General features: G+C 40.2%; 1 protein-coding gene across 2 annotated transcripts in view; it reads left to right on the forward strand.

Moving 5' to 3' along the window:
* LOC149467538 (uncharacterized) overlaps positions 1 to 22,603 on the forward strand; it is a 40,193-nt gene that overhangs the window by 3,473 nt on the left and 14,117 nt on the right. For both annotated transcript variants that reach the window (XM_089671500.1, XM_089671499.1), the window contains exons 4-10: positions 1,221 to 1,277; positions 2,618 to 2,668; positions 5,792 to 5,857; positions 15,110 to 15,157; positions 15,586 to 15,627; positions 16,203 to 16,250; positions 20,652 to 20,702. In XM_089671500.1, the coding sequence (XP_089527626.1) occupies positions 1,221 to 1,277; positions 2,618 to 2,668; positions 5,792 to 5,857; positions 15,110 to 15,157; positions 15,586 to 15,627; positions 16,203 to 16,250; positions 20,652 to 20,702 (363 nt within the window). The remainder of the gene's footprint in view (positions 1 to 1,220; positions 1,278 to 2,617; positions 2,669 to 5,791; positions 5,858 to 15,109; positions 15,158 to 15,585; positions 15,628 to 16,202; positions 16,251 to 20,651; positions 20,703 to 22,603) is intronic.

Raw genomic sequence — 22,603 nt, forward strand, 5'->3', positions numbered from 1 at the left:
CTGAGGTGGAGAAGCAGGGAGGGAGGTGATTACTCTCTTTCCGCTGCAATGGGACAGAGAACAACATCTCCACTCCTCATCACAGCCACATAAACTGATGCACAGTGGAGATAAGTGATAGTCGTTATTGTGACATATATTGGGTTCATAAATGGACAATTTAATTACTGCCAACAGATCTGATTAAGTTTTCTGAAAGCATTTTGTTGTCTAGGACACTTTAGGGTAGATTTACTAAAACTGAAGCATTCAGAATCTGGTGGAGCTGTACATGGTAGCCAATCAGTTTCTAACGTCAGTTTGTTCAATTAAGCTTTGGCGATAAAACCTGGAAGCTGATTGGTTTCTATGCAGAGCTGCACCAGATTTTATACTCTCCAGTTTTAGTAAATAACCCTCTTTTTTTTTTTTAAATCTCTTTTTCAAATTCTTAATTAGTTGAAAAGAGGATTCAACAAAGGTATATAACAATACTGTAAAGAACACAAATACAAATGTGTATAAATGTGTATAAAGGCTGTCTGCCCAAACTACCAGAATGGGAGAGATATGTACAATGATCAAGTGAGCATTGGATATATCCTGTCAAAGATAACAATATTTGTGAGGTATATGTAACAAATTGAGACCTATAAAGACAAAAGAAAAAGGATGGTGGAGTAGAGATAGGGTTTCCAGGAAACAGCATGTCCCAGAGAAGGGCTGAACTAAGCTGAAGGTCTCTTAACTCCGGTGAACAATACAGTGTGACTGGATGAAATACTTCTGTAGGGCATAGGCTATAGAGCTGGGAGGACCAGAAAGTTAAAATGATTGCAAAGTGTGGGAAATGATTCACCCTTCAGTATTGGGGCTTTTGCCAAAATAATAACTGGGAAGGGGTGGAAGAGGACAACATAGCAAGGGGTCAGCTGAAGAAGAGCCTCATTACTTCCTGAATAGAGGAAAATTTTTGTTTGCCATGAAGGTTTAGGCCAATGGCCTTAGAACATCCAGGCAGACACATGCACAGAAACCAGCTGTCATCTGCCTAAAGGCTTTCATTAAAGTGTTAGTGATTTTTTGAGATTGCTTTAAGTGATTTTATTTTTAATAGGGCAGTTAAAATAACTGTATAAAATTAATTTTATACAAACCATGTGCTATATATTATATGATTAATGACAATAGATGCATCCACTTTTCTTTAGGTAAGTCTGACTTGTGTTTTTTTTTTTCAGGAAAAAATAGACGATGAAAAAATAAGAGCTACATCAAAACAGTTCGTTATAACGTTGGTATGGGATACTAATTTTAAGACTTTAAAATGACATTAGAGGCTTAATTTTTTTAATAACACATCATACTTACCTGCTCTCTGCAGTGGTTTTGCACAGAGCAGCCCACATCCTCCTCTTCTCGGGTCCCCCAGGGGGAGCCCCTAGCCCCTCCCTCCTGTTGGGTGCCCCCCACAGCAAGCAGCTTGCTATGGGGGCACTCGCTGCTCCATGTGTCCATTCACACACGGAGCTGCTGCTTGGCCCCACCCCCTCTCTTCTCATTGGCTCACTGGTTGCTATTGACAGCAGAGGGAGCCAATAGCTCCCACTGCTGTCTCAGCCAATGAGGAGAGGGAGTCCAGGGATTGCTGAGACTCCAGTGTACATCGCTGGATCGAGAGAGAGCTTAGGTGAGTATTAGGGGGTGCTGGGGGAGCTGCTGCACAGAGAAGGTTTTTTACCTTCATGCATAAAATGCATGAAGATAAGAAGCATTGAGCCTTTACAACAAAGCATTGATTAGCTGTTCAAGAATATATTTTTTCTCTTTTTATGGCCAACATGAACATAGGTAATATTTACTAAAGTCTATTCAGTAAAGGAGCATAGACCCCTCTGAAAGATTACAAAGGTAGAGTTGGTGATGTGTAGGATGGAGGAGGTTTTCACCAGAAAAGGAATCCGCACATGGGACACATGCTACTGACTGTAAGTTATGTCCCTTGTGGTGAATTTTCTTTTTGAGTTTGAATACCCTTAGGCTTTAAACTAATTGTATAGGGAAATTGTTTTACATTATAAACATATATTCTTACCTGCTCCGTGCAAAGGGTTTGAACAGAGCATTCCCATCCTCCTCTTCTGGGGTCCCCTGACAGTGCTCCCCCCTTCTGAGCGCCCCCATAGCAAGCCGCTTGCTGTGGGGGCACTCATGCAGGCTTGATCCTGAGCTGCACTCTGTGTGTCCATTGATGCGCACAAAGTGACTCAGCCTCACCTCTGCTCTCTGCTCAATGGCTACTGACTCCATGGACAGAAGGGAGGGAGAGAGTGGAGGGAGCCGCTGCTCTCAGGTACAGAGCTGGATCAAGATCAGGCTCAGGTAAGTATAATTGAGGCTGGAAGAAGGAGCTGAACACATTTTTTTTACCTTAATACAGAAAATGCATTAAGGTAAAAAAAACCTTCTACCTTTAGAACCACTTTAATGGTATAGCTTATAGACATGGAAAAAAAAAAAAAAAACAAATCACAAAAATGAATGAAATTCCCTCATCCACCATCTTCCTTTAAGTATATTATTATTATTATTATTATTGTTATTATCTCTAATTATGTACTTTATACTCTCTTTGCAGAACTGTCTCGGCTGCCAAATTGATAGATATCTTGGTGAAGAGGAAACTTTTGTAAGTCTCTCTACATCAATCTATATTTTTTAAATCTCATTTCAATATAGCGTATGCAATGTGTTTCCAGCTCATGAGCCACATTAAAATATGATAAATGGCAGAAAACCAAATGATTTCAGCAGTCTTTATTCAATAAAGCTGTAAAGAATCATCCAATCATGTACAAGGCAAAAAATCTTATTTTAATTTTCAAATGCTTCTCCTCATGATTTAGTATTCAAACGTGAGCATTTTCTGCTCCATGAGAAAAATCAACCCCAGTAAACCAGTTCAATGAGCAATGAAGATGCACAAAGAGCAGTAAATATGCTAACCAATCACATTTTGACTTTCACTGAATTACAACATTCAGAGTAAACAAACACAATCACTGATTGTCAGTTGGTCACTGTGTTTTGCTGTTTGCATTTATAAATACAAACAATGGCAAAAAATTTTTTTATAAATATTGGTAAGATATTGATAGAGATAAGAGAATGATAAATGACAGAAATTAAATAACTTCTGATTATCGCCATGGGTACACAGAGGGAAAATATAAAAAATATGCAAACAGAGTGGTACGTGTATGTATGTATGTATATCTGTATATCTATCTATGTACTGTGTATATGCTATATATACACTGTATGTATATATATATATATATATATATATATATATTCTGTTTATATTTATTACCTGTTACCATGAATTGAAAATAATATTTAATAGTAAATGTTAACGTACTGCAATGTACAATTCAATGGATAAAACACATTTAAATCAAATATCAAATATTATAATCATAATACATAAGAGCATAAGTGATTGTCTGGTGATAAAAGCAAACCTCCTCACTCATCCTGCATGCTCCATTAGTGCAATCACCACCAATATTAAACAGGCTGCTGACCTTCAATCCAGACCTCAAAATGTAAGGCCTCATACACACTGCTGCTGCTATTTGTGAGTTTAGGAGCTTTTGATATTTTTTTGCCAAAGTCTCTAAACTCAACTCAACAAAACCTTATGTGCTCGTGAACACATAGGCTTTTATCAGAGTTTAGCAGCAGCAGCATTTAGGGGCAGTTAAACATCCCTCTCCTGGACACAGAAGAAGGAATAGAAGAGGAACATTTTTTGTCAAAACACACAAAATGCAGCAAAAAAGTGTGTAAATGTGTATAAACACTCCTAAACACTATCTGTGTTTAGCGCTTGGGCATTTATTCATTTCAAAGGCAAGCAGTTTGGCCAATGAAATTAACAAACACAGCTAAACATGTGTTAAACGCAGTTAGACACGGTACCGCATTTACATACATTTGTATGTTTTTCAGCAGCCAGGAGAGCTCGGTGTCCAAGGGAGCTTAAGTGTGCATGTACCCTAAAAGAGGGCAAAAGTACTTGTATCTCTTTAAGGGAAAGTAAGGAAACCAATACAGTCTTTTCAGTGATCCATCGGAGCCATCCAAAGTTCAGACATTGATATGAGCCAAGTGCAGCACGCATAAAACAGAAGAATCTGACATATTGCTCTCCATTGGTTTTTTTTATTTTGAAGAAAGTAGAAGGTTAAAAACACTCACAGGAGCATAATGTACAAGAACATAACAGAAAGAGGCATCAGCACTGATTCCTCCACCTCTCGGTACAGCAGTGTGCAGCTCACCACTCTTACTGTTCTCCAGCAGCACACAATTAGCTTGGTGACATCATCGGCCTTACAGTCCAAATCCTTTGACACGTATCGTCCAATCACTGGACTATTTCAGAAATGTGATTTATTGAAAAATGTGCAAAATCCACAAACTTTATATGTGATAAATCTCTTGAACTATCGCAGTCTTTGCTCAGGTAAAGCATGTATAGTACTGAAACAGATCATTTCCTTTTAAAATATAATGGAAGGATGTGTGCGCAGGTGTTACATGTTGCATTTAACATTTAAAAGCATGTTTTTTTCTAAAATACCAAACATGTCTATACTTTCCTGGTCTGTGCAGTGATTTTGCACAATTCAGCCCTGATTCAGCCTCTTCTTTTTGGGTCCCCTCTGCACTTCCTGACTCCTTCTTCTCAAGCAGTGCCCCCAGGAAAAGCCACTCACCCTGGGTGCACCTATGTGTGCTCGTCCCCGAGCTGCTGCTCTATGCATCCATAAGACACATAGAGCCACGGTTTTGCTCTGCCACCCACTCTCTCTTCATTGGCTGTGATTGACAGCAGAGGGAGCCAATTGACTATCTCATTCAATGAGGAGGAAGAGTCTCCAGACAACAGAGGCTGTCGAGAACATCGCTGGACTGGAGGGGGCTCAGGTAAGGATTGGGGGGCCGGGGGTGCTACACACAGAAGGCTTTTACCTTCATGCATAGAATGCACAAAGGTAAAAACCTTGAGCCTATGTAACAACTTTAAGATGGAGATGATCTGTTTCAATTTCTACACGTACTTTACGCGAGGAAGGACCATGACCAGTTCAAAACTGTTGTACAGATTGCATGGATGTATCATATGTGAAGTTTGTGGATTTTGAATTGATTTAAATAAATCACCTGAGGTGCTGCAGAACAAGTATCATAGAGTATAGTCTACATATGGGAGCAAATGGTATACCTCATGTATTGTGTGCATATGTAAGGACTGGATTGGAGGTCAGAGTTCCCAGCAATATATATATATACAGTATAATTTATAGTATATATATGATAGAAACTATTTTGCTCTCAAATACATATATATCAAAGTTCACTAGCTTTCATAGTTACTAAATGTCCACATGACAAAAATAAAGGTTTCTAAAAAGTGTGCGCGTCCATGATCATCAACCATCAAAGCTATTAATGCTGTAAAGAAAGGTTTTGAACCTGTTACTGTGATAGTGTAGACATTGTGGTCACTTTCTAAACTCATAAAGAAAAAAAAAGCCAAAGCTCGAAATTTAAATGAGCACTGAACACACAACAACGACGCAAAAAATGTTTTTATCTATTTTTTAAAATATAAGATAATTTTTCGGAAATGTTAACTTTTCTCTTCTTTGTAAGTCATTTGTAGTCTGTAAATTTACACCTTATACAGAGGAATGAAGTGATGTATGCATGCATACATAAACCTGTTACATTTTGTTTATAGCAATCTCTTATAAATAAGATTGGAGATAAAGGAACCGACATAGTTGTACTTGTTCACCAGATTCTGGTAAGTTTGCTTCTTCACTCAGTTCATTTCTGTTTGTTCATATCAGTAGACCAGAGATATATGAGGCTGATTTGAGAATGTTCACCCAATCAATTGTTGAATAGTCACTTCAATTGCTCAGTCATGTGCAGACAAAATAAATGAACAGGGAATTTATTTCTTATAATTAGGTCATTGAAGTGAATGGTCATAAAACTTATAGTGTGAACATTCTCAATTCCTTTAGTGAATCAGCCTCAGTGAATCAGGCCATTGTGGTCAAACGAGTGATCGCAGCAGATATTTGTTATTACAAAAAAGATAACCCTGTAAAGCACATGGCAAGGCAATTCATCTTTCCCTGATCCAGTTGTAATTATCTGAAATGAGCTATATGACTATATATCACGTAATCCCATTGGTCTATAAAGTAAGAGTTACTTATTCTTCAGGGACATTTCTAAAAAAATAAAACAAACTAAATTGGAATGGATGTATAAACCCTTTCTCACTGATGGATATAATACATGAGAAAATTATGTTGCAAAAAATGTGAACCAAATAACTTATTCTTCTATTAATAACCAGTCGCTATAAATAAATATAACCCCCCCTAAGTGATATACAGTAACAAAATAATAATTACAGTACTGATTCAGTAAATATTCTTTAGTGTGAAAATTTAGGCACAATAAACCATTCAATACATATTTTGATCAAACAAAGCCCTTCAAACCATACAGTAAAATATTTTAAACCAGAATTAATTTAAACTAAATAATTCAAATAAAGCAATCAAATGGTGTAATGAAAAAAAAAATCCTATCACCAATATTATTTATTCTTCCACGTGTGGAAAATCTTTGATTCAAGGTGAACACCACCACTAATATGGAAAAATGCACTTCCCAAAAGTGCATGCCTATCTCAATACAAGATTAGGTAAACATAGCTTGTATTAATTCCAAAGATCTTCCAAAGAGGTGCAGTTTGCTTTTAGGTTTCACCTCCATTGCTGTCCTTTCCCCATTCAGTGGTTAGATTTTTTAGCCAGCAAAAAAAGAATAAAAAAAATCAGGGCTCCATAGTGTATTATTGTAAACATTCTCACTTTTTTGACACAAGTAATCAAGGTACTCACAAACACTGTTTATGCATAAACTTAAAATCAAGCATATATATGTGATGGAAAAGATATACAGAGAAGCCGCTGACTGCCAGCCACACCAATCCTTCAGATCAAAGAAACAGCAAAAATGACAGGACACGGTTCTTACTCCTAGCATCAGGCTCTGCCCCCACATGTTTCGTCTATTCTGACTTCATCAAGGGGGATGTCCAAATGCTGGAAAACCTACTATATATACAATATATACCCTGTCCTAGATGTATCTAGGACAGGGATGGATCCCCATACAGATGGATCCCTATACACAGCAATCAGTGGTAACTAGCAGTGTAAATGTACTTTCTCACACATTTGGACCACCTTAAGCTGTGTTCCACAAGAAGAGACAATATTGCAAACCTTCAATTGAATCTTAAACAAACATATTAACTCTCTCAATCCCTGTAGGATGGATCTCTCTACATAGCAGTTAGAAGTGATCAGCAGTGTCAATCCCCTTTCTCTGATATCCAAACCACCAACAGCCATGTTACATCAAATCAAACAATGTTACAAATCCTACATTAACCATTAGCCACCCGGCCAATGGCCGTTTGGCGGCTTCAGATGTGCCTCTTCATTCCGGGTGCACGCCATTTGGCGTGCTCCCGCACATGCACCGTTTGCGGTAATGCAGAGCGGCGCAGCAGCGCGATCTGTCACGAGCCGTGCACCTCGGACACGGCCGATGACAGATCCGAGTACCGGCTCCCGTTGCTGGTACCATGTGACCTGCTGTGACCAATCACAGCAGGTCACATGACAGTTGTATACAATGGATGGCTTCATTCATGATGCCATCCATTGTATACTAGTGCCTAGCTGTGAATGGCCACAGCTAATCACATGCACATGTCATGTGATTAGCTGTGACCAAATCACAGCTAAGCACAAAAAAAAAAAAGCTGAATGAATCGATTTCATTCAGGTAAATGCTTGCTTATAGCAAAGTAATTCTTTGCTATAAGCAAATTGTGTAAAAAAAAAAAAAAAATACTGATCACTTCATCAAAGTAGTACAGTGTTACTATGGTAACATTGTACTACTTTGGTCATAGTAAAATATGAAAAAAAAATCTTAAAAAAAAAAAAAAAAAAAATGTAATAAAAAATTAAAAAAAAATATATATATTTTTTTTTTTCATACTGTCACCAGTCAGTGTCTCTGTTAACCGCCATGCCAGTTATATGATGACGCTGTACTGCACTGGTGACAGTATGTAAAAAAAAAATAGTGAAAATAATTTTTTTAATTTTTTCATTTTCCGAAAAAAAAAATGACATAAAAATACAACTTCAAAAAGCTCGCCATGCCTCTTATGAAGTACGTCGGACTGTCTACTCTGCAAAAAGGGGTCATTTGGGGGATATCTGTACTGTTCTGACATTCTTGGACCTCAAGATATTAGATTGGCTGTCAGTACTTCAGGATTGATCAATTTTCAGATCTATACCATAGTTTGTGAACTCTATAACTTTCCTACAAACTAAAAAATACATCCTAATTTGGGTTATTTTCACCAAAGACATGTAGCAGAATACATCTCGGCCTAAATTTATGAGGAACAATTATTTATTTGTAAACTTTTATAACAGAAACAAAGAAAAATGTGTTTTTTTTTCAAAAGTTTTGGTCTTTTTTTGTTAATTTAGCAAAAAATAAAAACCCCAGCGGTGATTAAATACCACCAAAAGAAAGCTCTAGTTGTGTGAAGAAAATGATAAAATTTTAGTTTGGGTACAGTGTTGTATGACCGCGCAATTGTCATTCAAAGTGTGAGAGCGCTGAAACCTGAAAAATGGCCTGGGCAGGAAGGTGTAAAATTGCACGGTATTGAAATGGTTAAATAACAAACAAACATTTTAACCCTCCCATAGCTGTGTTCTGCATTAAAATGTCACTCCCCCTGATACAAAGGATGCACCAACATGTATAACACTAATACAAAATGAAATAACCAACAATTCTATACAATACATCAGCACATTTAGTTGCATTTTTGTAAGGTGGCAAAGGTGACATTCATCGAACTTTCACTGGTGGTGAATAGTTTACTGCATATTAAAACTATTTCACTAGGATTATTCACCTGCAGTGAACTATTGTTTAATTTTCATCTTCACTGCTTTATAAATATGTCTTTAAGTGTAAATGCTGTCCCCCCTAAAATGAGAAAATACACTGCAAAATACCTCTTGCCAAAGACAGCTTGCTCATCGGACCTGCAGGGAAGCAGTGAATGGAGTAAGTCATTTATGAATAGGCCAGGATCTCTATAGTGCCATGGTCCTAAGAATAAGAGAAGGTGGCCAGGTGTTTTTAAGGAGTGACTTAGTTGATTTCTTGTAACATTGCTTTCTGCTATAGTAAAAGCTAATTGTTTAGTTACTAACGGAACGGAGACTTAGCTTAGTGAATACGGTAAGCTGTTTGACTTTAATCATCTAGTGACATGCAGGCAAAAACCCTCACTGTCTATTTCCTTTGCAAATGAATGAGCATTCAAAGCAAACAAAGCTTCACCTAGTTTACCAAGTCTAACCATACATGGCTTTATGTATCTCATTCAGTTCCACAGTCTGAAGTAGAAAAATTAGTCTATTGCCCCATCCAAGCTAAACATAGTGGTTCAGGGCATCTACACTGCTGGCTATTGTATTCACCAACCACACAACCTGCAGCTGTCTGAATACCTGAACAGTAACTGCATCTAGTAGGATGCAGACACTGTCTGGCTGATATTTTTTTTTACCTGTCCCATTTAAATTTTAGATTGAGTGTCAACTAACTGCAATGCTTTACTCGCTGGTGCACCTAAATCCACTAATAATCAACTACAATATGTACAAAATTCTGCAGCTAGAATCCTGACTAGGTCTGGTACAAGTGACCATATTACCCCTATCCTGGCGTCCTTGCACTGGCTACCATTCAGGTTTTGCACAGACTTTAAGATCCTCTTGCTCAGCTATAAGACTCTTCTTGGCTTGGCACCCCATTATTTCTCTGAACTTTTATCTACTTACTCCCCTCTTATAACCTCCGCTCCTCACATTCTGGTCTTCTGTGTATCCCCCCTTACTCACCTACACTCGATGGGAGACAGAGCCTTCTCCTGTTATGCTCCAAAACTCTGGAATTCCCTTCCAGAGAGTCGTCTTCTATAAAATCAAATCTAAAAACTTTTTTTCTTTAAACAAGCTTTCACTTAATTGTCCTTTTTTCCCCTTTGGTTTATACTGTGTATTTCCTGTATTTTCTTTGTAAAGTGCTTTGAGAATTTATTTATTTATTTATTTATTTATCGAGTTTATATAGCGCCAAAGGGTTTGCTCAGCGCTGTACAATAGAGGGGGGACAATACATGAAACAGTACAGTAACATCAAACAGCACACAAGGGGTAAGAGGGCCCTACTCTTTCGAGCTTACAATCTAGGAGGGAGGGGGTAGAGGTACAGGAGGAAATGGCTGTGGGGGATGGAGTGGAAGGAGGAGGGAAGGGCAGCGGCTGTTAGGTGAGGGTGGGGTAGGCTTCCCTGAAGAGGTGGGTTTTCAGGGAGCGCCTGAAGGTGAGGAGGGAAGGTGACAGTCTGATGGGTTGGGGTAGTGAGTTCCAGAGGATGGGGGAGGACCTGGAGAAGTCTTGCAGTCGTGCGTGGGAGGAGGAGACCAGGGAGCAAGATAGAAGGAGGTCCTGTGAAGAGCGAAGGGTACGGGTAGGGTGGTATCTGGGAATCAGGTCGGTGAGGTAGTTAGGGGCAGTGTTGTGAATGGCTTTATAGGTCAGAGTGAGCAGTTTGAATTTAATGCGTTGGGCAATGGGGAGCCAGTGGAGGGAGAGGCAGAGGGGGGTGGCAGAGGTGGAGCGGCTGGTGAGGTGGATGAGTCTGGCAGCTGAGTTCAGGATGGTCTGAAGCGGGGTGAGTTTGCACTGGGGTAGGCCGGTGAGGAGGGAGTTGCAGTAGTCAAGGCGTGAGATAATCAGGGAGTGAACGAGTAGTTTAGTGGTGTCTGGGGTAAGGAAGGAGCGTATCTTGGAGATGTTCCGGAGGTGGAGCCTGCATGAGTTTGTGAGAGATTTGATATGAGGTTGAAAGGAAAGGTTTGAGTCCAGAATGACGCCAAGGACCTTGGCTTGCGGGGCGGGATTGATGGTGGTGTTGTTGGTAGTGATGGAAAGGATGGGGGGGGGGGCACGGGAAGGGGGAAAGACGAGAAGCTCGGTTTTGGAGAGGTTGAGTTTGAGGAAATGGAGCGACATCCAGTCAGAGATGTCGTTTAGGAGGTGAGTGATGCGGGCGGAGAATGTGGGGGTGAGGTGAGGGGTGGATAGGTAGATTTGAGTATCATCAGCATAGAGGTGGTAGTTGAAGCCGTGGGAGTGTATGAGTTTGCCAAGGGAGGAGGTGTAGATGGAGAAGAGAAGGGGTCCAAGGACAGAGCCCTGGGGGACCCCAACAGAGAGGGGGAGGGAAGAGGAGGTGGCGCCGTTGTAGCAAACGCTGAAGGAGCGTTGGGATAGGTAGGAGGAGAACCAGGAGAGAGCGGTGTCTCTGATGCCAAGGGAGAGTAGTTTATTAAGGAGGAGGGGGTGGTCGACTGTGTCAAAGGCCGCAGAGAGGTCTAGGAGAAGGAGGACAGAGTAGTCGCCTTTGGCTTTGGCGGTTAGTAGATCATTGGTGATTTTGAGGAGGGCAGTTTCGGTGGAGTGTAGGGGACGGAAGCCGGACTGTAGTGGGTCAAGGAGGTTGTTGTCAGTTAGGTGGGCGCTTAGGCGATCGTAGACCAAGCGCTCAAGGAGCTTGGACGTGAGTGGCAGTAGGGAAATTGGTCTGAGGTTGTTGAGGTCAGTGGAGTCCAGGGAGGGCTTTTTGAGTATGGGGGTGATGTGCGCATGTTTTAGGGGGGAGGGGAAGACGCCAGTAGCGAGGGAGAGATTGAAGATGTGGGTAAGGGAGCGGATGAGGGAAGAGGGGGGTGACCGGAGGAGTTGAGAGGGGATAGGGTCCAGGGGGCAGGTAGTGAGGCGGGCTTCTGAGAAGACTCTGGTGACTTCCTCAGTGGTAGTAGGGCTGAAGGAGTGCAGTGATGGGGGGGTTACGGTAGGCAGGGCCTTGGGTGTGGTGGGGGGCAGTGCCGTTGCAAGGTCAGAGGAGGGGAGAGATGAGAGGGTGATGGAAGGGGGGAGGCTAGATGGGGAGGTAGACTGCAAGTTGACTATGTCCTTGCGGATTGCGTCAATCTTGCTATGGAGATGAGTGGCAATCTCGTGGGCGGTAAGTGAGGTACTGAGTGGAGGAGGGGGGGGAGAGAGCAGGGAGTTGAAGGTGGAGAAGAGTCGGCGAGGGCGGTTAGAGAGGGTGTTGATCAGGTCAACGAAGTAGGCCTGCTTGGCGGCGTGGAGGGAGGAGGTGTAGGTGAGGAAGGCAGATTTGTAGAGGGAGAATGCATGAGGGGACCTGGTTTTGCGCCATAGTCTCTCCAGCGCACGACTGCGACGTTTGAGGCATTTAGTGTGGTCGTTCTGCCATGGTTGGAGCGGTCTGGGTTTGATGTTGCGTGTGGTTAGGGGTGCCAGAGAGTCTAGGGTGGCTGATAGTGAGTCGTTGTACGCGGTGGTGGCTAGGTCAGGACATGACAGTGGAAGGATGCTGTCGTGCAAGCGGTCGGCAGCCGAGTGGAGGGGGGCCGGGTGCAGGTTGCGGAGGTTGCGGCTGGTGATGGTTTGGCGCACTGGGGGGGGGGAGTTAGGGGAAGGGGAGATGGAGAACGTGAGGAGGTGGTGGTCGGAGAGAGGGAAGGGGGTGTTAGTGAAGTGGTTAAGGGTACAGAGGTGGGAGAAGACGAGGTCCAGGGTGTTCCCATTGATGTGGGTGGAGGATTGAGTGTGTTGTGTGAGCGCGAAGGAGGTGGTTAAGTGGAGGAGTTGAGAGGTAGCTGGGGTGTTGTCGTTGATGGGGATGTTGAAGTCCCCGAGGATGATGGTCGGTAGCTCAGAGGAGAGGAAGAAGGGAAGCCAGGCGGCGAAGTCATCCAGGAAGCGGGCTATGGATCCGGGGGGCCTGTAGATCACTGCGATCCTTAAGGGGGTGGGTGAGAAGAGCCGGATGCAGTGAGCCTCGAAGGAGGAGAAGGTTAGGGAGGGGGGGTTAGGGAGGACCTGGAAGGTGCTACCTTTAACTTCTTGCCGGCCAGCCACTTTTAAAACTTACTTTTTCAAAACAGGTAGGGGGCGCACGCGAGGCGCACCACCGCCCTACGTGCCCCGCCGATCGCGGCCGCGGATGTCAGTCGCCAGGTCACGGCCGGTCATTTCCGGCTGTGTCCCAGCGATTAGCGGCAATCAATGACAGAGAGCACAGCTGCAGTAGCTCTGCTTTCTGTCAGTTCCCTGTCAGCTCCTGACATGCTGATCCTGGAAGAAGAGTTTATCTCTCCGGATCACCGTGTTCCTGTGCAGTACACACCCCTGCCCCCTAGTAAAACACTCCCCTCACACAGTTAACCCTTTCAGTGAATAAAAAAGTTAAACCCTTCCTCCCCAGTGCCATTAGTACAGTGTCATTGGTTTTTTTTTTTTGTGCACTGATCACTGTATTGGTGTCACTGGGGATGTCAGTGACCCCAAGTCAGTTCCCCCCCCCAGTGTCAATATGTCCGCCGCAGTCCCGCAGTCCTGCCATAAGTCGCTGATCGCTGCCATAAGTCACTGATCGCCGCCATAAGTTGCTGATTGCCACCATTATTAGTATAAAAAAAAATTAAAAATCCCAGTATCTTTCCCGCCATTTGTAAACGCTATAACTTTCACGTAAACCAATTAATTTACACGTATTGGGGTTTTCTTTAGCAAAGACATGTCGCAGAATGCATTTTGGCTGGAATTTATGATGAAATTTGATTTTTAAATTTTTTTTACTGGACATGTTGTATAGCAAAAAGTCCAAAATATTGTTTTTTTTTCCTCAAAATTGTCAGCCTTTTTTTTATAGCTCAAAAAATAAAAAAAAAACGCACAGGCAATCAAATACCACTGTAAGAAAGCTCTATTTGTTTGAAAAAAGGACATAAATTTCATTTATGTACCGTATTGCATGACCGTGCAATTGTCCATTAAACTAGCACAGCGCTGTATAGCAAAAAAACCATAGTTTGTAGACGCTATAACTTTCACACAAAGCAATCAATATACACTTATTGGGATTTTTTTTACCAAAAACATGGAACAGAATACATTTTGGCCTAAATTTATCACTAACTTTGAGTTTACTATATATTTTTTATAGCTGAAAGTAAAAAAATAGTTTTTCTTCAAAATTTTTGGTCTTTTTTTGTTTATAGCGTGAAAAATAAAAATTGCACAGGTGATCAAATACCACTGAAAGAAAGCTCTATTTGTGTAAAAAAAATGGACGTAAATTTCGTTTGGGTGCAGCATTGCATGACTGCGCAATTATCAGTTGAATTAGTGCAGCGCCAAGTAGCAAAAAGAGGCCTGGTCATTAAGGGGGGTAAATCCTCAGGAGGGCAAGTGGTTAAAGGCGCTATGTACAATTAAAATTTTATTATTATTGACTTTTGATGAGCTGGGTGGTGCTTTCAGGGACACTTATGGCTTGATTTTGGCCATTTCAGCAGGAATCATATGAAATTCCTCTTGTGTATGGGCAGCTTAAGCAAAGTAAACGCTTAATTTTCAAAGTAAACCATCTATATTCCATAATTAAATCAAAACCATTGGCTTGCTTGTCTTCTAATATAAAGAGAACCTGTCCCAAGAAATTAAGGGCTACAGCTGAGACCAATGAGTAAGAGTCATGTAAGTGACATACACTTAGAAAGGGGGACAAATCAAAGATTGAGGTACAAAGCCAATGAGAAAGTTATGTCCCCAGGGAAGAAAATTCTTTGTGCTTTAATCTTCATTCACAGGTGCGCTAAGATCAGTAGTCTATGGATGGGCTGTGTGTTTATGCGGCTTGAACCACCAAGTGGTATGTGCAGGCAGCCTATTGAAGCCTATGGGGACAGGGTACAGATCTTACTATAATACTTTTTGTAAAGAAATATAATTATCTTTTTTTTTTACTTTTGTTGTTTTAGGGAATGTTTGGATTAGACAAAACCAAGGCAGAACTTGTGTGCACATTGGTAAGGCCAAAACTGTATATTGACAATTGAGATTATTTATTTTGTTTATTATGTTAAATATGATAATATTTTCCAATGCATTGCTCAGTAAATACATTAATATTAGGTAATGAATAAGGGCTTTTCTGTTTTAAACAATATGGTATATTATTAAATTGAAATAATTGTGACTATAACATAAATCAACATTTGAGAACATCACAACCTATGGAAGAAGAAATAGGTTGCCCTGCTCATCTAAAACATACTGTATCATTTATTAAATACAACAATATGAAAAAACAATATGCTTTCTCGTATCATATTAAATAAATAGTGTTTACCTATGCATGCCTGTGTTTACTGTATTGTGTGAAGATTTACATGATTTCTTTATGCATAACTTTAATTACTCATATATACTAATTACAAATAATATCCTCCAATAGTCCAAATTGATCCCTGCTGATTGCTCGGTGAAAGCCCTTACGGTATGTATATAAAATATCATCTGTAAAATAGAAATGGCAGAAGCAATAGACTGTATTATGTTGTTTAGATTTATTGATTGCTATGAGACCAGAATCTAAACTTTTAGATATCATTTGGGCATTTGTCTAATACTAAACACAGCCTAAGATTATTATTGAAGAGACTTTTTTTTCACAGAGGTTAATGAACATTAATATACATCTTCATGCTAATTTAATTAAGCTGAACTTAATTCAGACATAACAAACCCTGTTTCATCCAGTTATGCACTCCATAAAATCCATAAATGATTTTTGACAGTGGCTGCAGAATAGTTAAAGGTTAGTGACCCAAGCTGTTGAGAAAAGCCAGGTCTGCTAGGTTTGCCTTCATCTCAAAACGTCAAGAATATGACAAATGTTTTGACAGGGGAAAAGATGTATAGATTTATTTGGAGTTTGTCTCTAAAGCGTGCCATAAAGTATATAAAGAAATATATGTAGGTATAAACAGTTTTGCTATTGTTTGTGTTTATTCAATTAATGTTTGTCATTTGAATGTGAATTGTTAAGTGAACTGCTGTATTTCATTTCAGGATATTATTTCAGGGGGCATACTAGATCTGAAAGACCTGTTTTGTAAGGTAATATGGTATACTATCTGTAACTGCATTTTTTTTTATATAAAAAGAAAATGTTATTTTTTAAAATATCTAAACTCAGTAATATTATACCCCTTTCAGCATAAATATCATAACTCATGGACTCATTTTCTTGCAGTATTTCTTCTATCTCATTTTCTTCCCAAAAATTTTGTGTGTCCCTAAATCCCATGCTGCATTTTTTATAAAAACAAACACAAAAGGGAATTCAATAGCAGATGGAGATATTGTCAAACCTGCCAACAATGGCCACAACATATTTAAAGCCCTGCAACATCAGCATAGAAATCCTTCCAACAAAATTCCCAGAGAATTAGGGAAGCTGTCTGTTAAGTGTTAATTCATAGAGTCCAGTGCTACTATAAATATAAAAAAGTATATATGTTCAATTCATATATATGCAATAATAAAAATTGTCCCATGCGCTTAAACCTTTTGTGTCAACCAATGTTAATAAATAAATAAAAAATAGCATATGTAAAACAAACATTAAAACTCAATAAAAAATACAATAGATCAGTACACAAAATCCAACTTCAGGACTCATTATGCTTCAAGTATAAATATTTCCAGGTGTACCACCCTCTATGCTCACACCACACTCACCAGAATCCTCTTTTCACTCTTTTCCACCTCGAATGTTAATAGATACTTTTTCCCTTTAAAAGGTAGTAGCTACAGTATCCACCAGACAAGGTGATCAGACTAAGCTCAAAATAAATACAAAAGGATCACAGTACTTTCTGTATGAATTTCCTTTTATTAAAAACAATATAAAATACACTCACTTGTATGTGTACACAATTCCCGAGTACTGTGGCAAAATAGTGTGCCTGTCCCCTTAAGGAAACAATGCAGATCATGAGCGGCACCACTGAGCCTGGTGCCTGCTCACTTCCTCTTTCACTTCTGGTCTGAGGTGATGATGTCACTGGCCCCGCCCCATCAATGTTTCATCACTTATACAAGTGCCTTCTTAAAGGATTGGCCACCAGTGCTTCATTCCAGCTGCCCACTGCACATGCGCCAGTCCTCCCCCCAGTCTTCCTGGAATCTGACTGTGTCCCAGAAGACTGCGGTGAGGGAGGGGGGAAGGAGCACTTCCGCTCAGATCGCTTAGGTGATCCGAGCAGAAGTGGGAGTGGGTACCTGTCAAAATCAGGTACCTGCCTCCCCCCTTCCAAAAAAGATTGCCAAATGTGAAAGGGCAGGATGAGTAGGCCTTAAAGCTGAACCACCCCTTTTGGGTGGAGTTCCCCTTTAAGTCCACATATTACAATAAGTAAATATTAAACCAATAAAATGTCTATTAAAACCTAATTTAAATTCATCAGCATTAATCCCCATTGAGAATATAACACAACACCATCTAGCGTTCAAAAATAAATATTACCAATATCAAAAATCATTGATAAAACTGTGAAAACCAAACTCTGCGTTTAACCCTTTTAGCAGTATTGTTTGTAATTCAAAAATGCACCTCAATTCCTTTTGGCTTACTTGTTTTATTTCTCATAACCTATATAGATATTATATGTGTGTTCTTTTATTCTCTTTGTGTATATCCTTTCTGTGTGACCTGCATATTGTAAAACACACAAACACTGAATGCCATAGACCACCCTCTCCGTATGAATACAAGAGGGATAACAGGCACATGGTGTGGCAGTCCATGTGTGTTTGATGAGTTCCAAATGGGCAGGGGTGAAGGTAGTCCAGTAGGTACTAAGGGCAAGCTGCAAAGGAGCGAAGCATAACTCTGCAGAAGGGAAACAAAGAAACATAGCGCCTCTAAGTGTGTACTGTGAAGGTATTTAATAGAAAGATAAGTAGTAACTCACATCTTAGAATTTAAAAACAGGCTCATGGGTAAGAGGGTGAGACGTCTGTAGCCAAATGTTGTTGTGTGTCTGATCTAGAGAGGAGATCGATTGAGTCCGTCAGCAGGTGGTGCTGTGCATGTGCAACATGGATGGTAAGCCTGGTGGAATATCCAAGGTGTCTGCCAGCAGATAGTGCTGTGCATATGCAGCATGGATGGTGGAGCCTGGCAGAGTCTCCAAGATGTCCGGGATCAGCACATGTGGCGTCTGACGTCATCAAAATGTGACGCGTTTCTGAGCATGTGCAGGACGGTGAGGAGTCCAGGCGCAATCTTTCATCAGGCAGCCTGATCTTACCCCTGTGCCTGTTTTTAAATTCTAAGATGTGAGTTACTACTTATCTTTCTATTAAATACCTTCACAGTACACACTTAGAGGTGCTGTGTTTCTTTTTTTCACCCTCTCCCTGTGGCCAAACATGTAAATGTCAGGGAGTAACACAGCTCTGAATTATTTATTGAATAATGAAGTTAGCAGAATTCAACCTGAATGAGCTGACATATTCCCAAGACAAACCCAGAAAAATCTAATTGTTCATTGTGTTGGGAAGAAAATGTGTTTTGCTACTCAATACAGTTTATTTTATTGTTATTTAAATAATGTTTAGAAGGGCTATATTTAGAGAAACACATCTTTTAAACATCTAAGGTCACACCAGTGCTGAGGAGAACCTGTGATAGTCTTCAGGTCAATTTCTGTGTTTCTTGGCCAAGCCTGTACAGGGGTCTTCCACATCTCTCCTGGCTGAGATTAAGCCCTTCTCCTGGTGTTAAAATGTATCTAAACTCAAGACCAAAAATGTAATATATTGTGGCTTCACCTTAGATGTGGTAGCTTCATTAATTTTAACTTTCTTTTTTTTCATGTGGTGCTCCTTCCACTAGTAAAATGCCTGTACTATGGTGATAGTTCTCAATCACTATACTGTACTAAAAAATAGAAATAATAGGGAATACTACTACTCTGGCATAAACCAACAATCCAATGAGAGGCATGTTCACCAAGCAAAACCAGAATGATCTAATTGTTCATTGTGTTAGCAAAAATGTGTTTTTCACTACAGCATACAGTCTGTGGTTTTATAAAACTGCTTTATACTGTGTGTGGGATTTTTTTTTTTTTTTGAATAATCAAAACATTTATAGAAACAAGTATCTTAACTATTTAAGGTAGCATCAGTGTTTAGGAGCTGGCACCACACAGGGTCTACTGATAATCTTCATGATCTTTGCCATTCTTCAGATCGACCTCTGTGTTCCTATGGAGCACCTTGTGCCCAACCTATATATGGGGCTTCCACGTCTGGTGTTAAAATGTATCTAAACCCAAAAAAACAAAAAGTTCAGCTTACCAGTCCTTAGATATGACGACTGCAATCATATTAATTTCCCAAGCTTTTTTCCTTTTATTTTCACCTGGTGATCCTTGTACTACTACACTACATGTCCCAGGGTGACAATTGTTTCACACTATACTGTATATATGGAGAGCAGTGTTTTCACTTTGGGTTGCTCATTGCTGAACAGGACGACACTTCCCCCTCACCTTGCCTACTTAGCATAGAGGGGAAATGTTCTGTAGTACACAGCATTTCGGTGAAGCAAAAGCAGAGTTCACAGGAAGTTACATTCTCACTGGATTTCTAAAGGACCAACAGGTATTCGTCAATGAGTGCACCATTATTAAAGATGTAAATCATGGAGAAAGGTGCATATATTTGACAGATGTGTTAAATATGTGTTTCTTTTTTATTTTGCACATTCATACACTTTTGTTGAGAAAAATAAACCCCATTCTCCTGGGTGAATAATGTACAATGCGGGATTTTAACAAACTTTTTCTGCTTTGAAGAAAAAGCTGTTTGTTTCACAATCTGGTTCATTATAATGACCTGGTGTACTTCCAGTGGTCTAATGAGGAAAGCTGCAGTGTCTGCACCCCTTCAGAAGCATTTAGCCCTTGGGAAGTATATCACCAAAACTTAAATTTCCATTACAGCCTAAAATGTGGCTTAGTCAGAAAATCACACAAGAAGTAAATTACATTTTCAGTTTTTAATAACATTAAATTGCAATATGTGGAGCAGATGAATATGATATAATATTTTTTTTCTTTGCCTTTTTCTCATTGAAAGTACAGTTATCCTTTAAGTCCTACCCTTATAGCTAAACTGTCAAATGACACAGATGTACTGGGAGATGAAGGATAAAATCTTAATTTAGAGTGATGTCAAGGCCGCGTGTACAGCCTAGGCACAAGATCCAAAGGGTTCCACAGAGACAAAAGGATAGATGTAAAGACTGACACTGGTGCCTAAAGGCATGCGTTGATATCTGCATTTTAGCAAGAACATCTGTGGCCAGGTTAGGTTGACTTTAACAATGATTTACTCTATAAATTCCGGCAAACAAAACAGAAAGCTTATAATCAGTATTTTGAATGCCATAATGCCTGTGTTGTATAAAATATGAATGTACATTCATTGTTTTCTGTTTTATAGCTAAAGTCTGGGAGTGCAGCTGCTGCTGCTGCTGCAGTAACAGAAATAGCGGTAAGAAACTTTCATAATGTAGATGCAAAGTATTGTAGATTGCCAACCAATCACCATTTATTTGTTAACTGATGGGAGTAAGTTGAAATATCATAGATGTGGATACATTTTGTGTATCCAGTCTGCTGTACTTGCACTGTCTTCTTGAATAAACCCACAGGGCTTGGCAATTATACACAAATGTATTCAATTCCAAATCTGCCATGGTAAATGACAACTGCAGAACAAATGTTTTAATTCTGAACACTTGCTGTAATACAGGTGAAACTCGAAAAATTAGAATATCGCGTAAAAGTTCATTTGTTTCAGTAATGCAACTTAAAAGGTGAAACTAATATATGAGATAGACTTATTACATGCAAAGCAAGATAGTTCAAGCTGTAATTTGTCATAATTGTGATGAATATGGCTTACAGCTCATGAAAACCCCAAATCCACAATCTCAGAAAAATAGAATATTACATGCAATCAATAAAACAAGGATTGTACATAGAACAATATCGGACCTCTGAAAAGTATAAGCATGCATATGCACTCAGTACTTGGTTTGGGCCCCTTTTGCAGCAATTACTGCCTCAGTGCGGTGTGGCATGGAAGCTATCAGCCTGTAGCACTGCTGAAGTGTTATGGAAGACCAGGATGCTTCAATAGCGCCCTTCAGCTCTTCTGCATTGTTCGGTCTCATGTCTCTCATCTTTCTCTTGGCAATGCCCCATAGATTATCTATGGGGTTCAGGTCAGGCGAGTTTGCTGGCCAATCAAGCACAGTGATCCCACGGTCATTGAACCAGGTTTTGGTGCTTTTGGCAGTGTGGGCAGGTGCCAACTCCTGCTGGAAAATGAAGTCAGCATCCCCATAAAGCTCGTCTGCAGAAGGAAGCATGAAGTGCTCCAAAATCTCCTGGTAGGCGGCTGCGTTGACCCTGGACTTAATGAAGCACAGTGGACCAACACCAGCAGATGACATGGCTCCCCAAACACAGACTGTGGAAACTTCACACTGAACTTGAAGCATCTTGCAGTGTGTGCCTCTCCATTTTTCCTCCATACTCTGGGTCCTTGGTTTCCAAATGAGATGCAAAAGTTGCTCTCATCAGAAAAGAGGACTTTGGACCACTGAGCAACAGACCAGGTCTGTTTTTATTTAGCCCAAATAAGACGCTTCTGACGTTGTTTGTTGTTCAGGAGCGAAGAGGAAAACGACATTTGAAGCCCATGTCCAGGATCCGTCTGTGTGTGGTGGCTCTTGATACACTGGCTCCACTCCTTGTGAAAGTCCCCAACACGTTTGAATGGCCATTTCCTGACAATCCTCTCCAGGCTGCGGTCATCCCTGCTGCTTGTGCACCTTTTTCTTCCACACTTTTCCCTTCCACATAACATTCTATTAATGTGCTTTGATACAGCACTTTGGGAACATCCAACTTGTTTTGCAATTACCTTTTGAGGCTTTCCGCCCTTATGGAGGGTGTCAATGATGGTTTTTTGCACAGCTGTCAGGTCAGCAGTCTTTCCCATGATTGTGATTCCTACTGAACCAGACTGGGAGACCATTTAAAGGCTCAGGAACCCTTTGCAGGTGTTATGGCTTAATTAGATGATTAGAGTGGGACACTTTGAGCCGAGAATATTGCACCTTTTCACAATATTCTAATTTTCTGAGATTGTGGATTTGGGGTTTTCATGAGCTGTAAGCCATAATCATCACAATTATGACAAATCACAGCTTGAACTATCTTGCTTTGCATGTAATGAGTCTATCTCATATATTAGATTCACCTTTTAAGTTGCATTACTGAAATAAATTAACTTTTGCACGATATTCTAATTTTTTGAGTTTCACCTGTATATTCCAAAACATCTTAAAAACACTTTGATATAAGTTAACAATTGAGAAAGCA

The sequence above is a fragment of the Staurois parvus genome, unplaced genomic scaffold (assembly GCF_062004578.1).
Source record: "Staurois parvus isolate SC_StPar_1 unplaced genomic scaffold, SC_StPar_1.0 ptg000106l, whole genome shotgun sequence".
NCBI lineage: Eukaryota > Metazoa > Chordata > Amphibia > Anura > Ranidae > Staurois > Staurois parvus.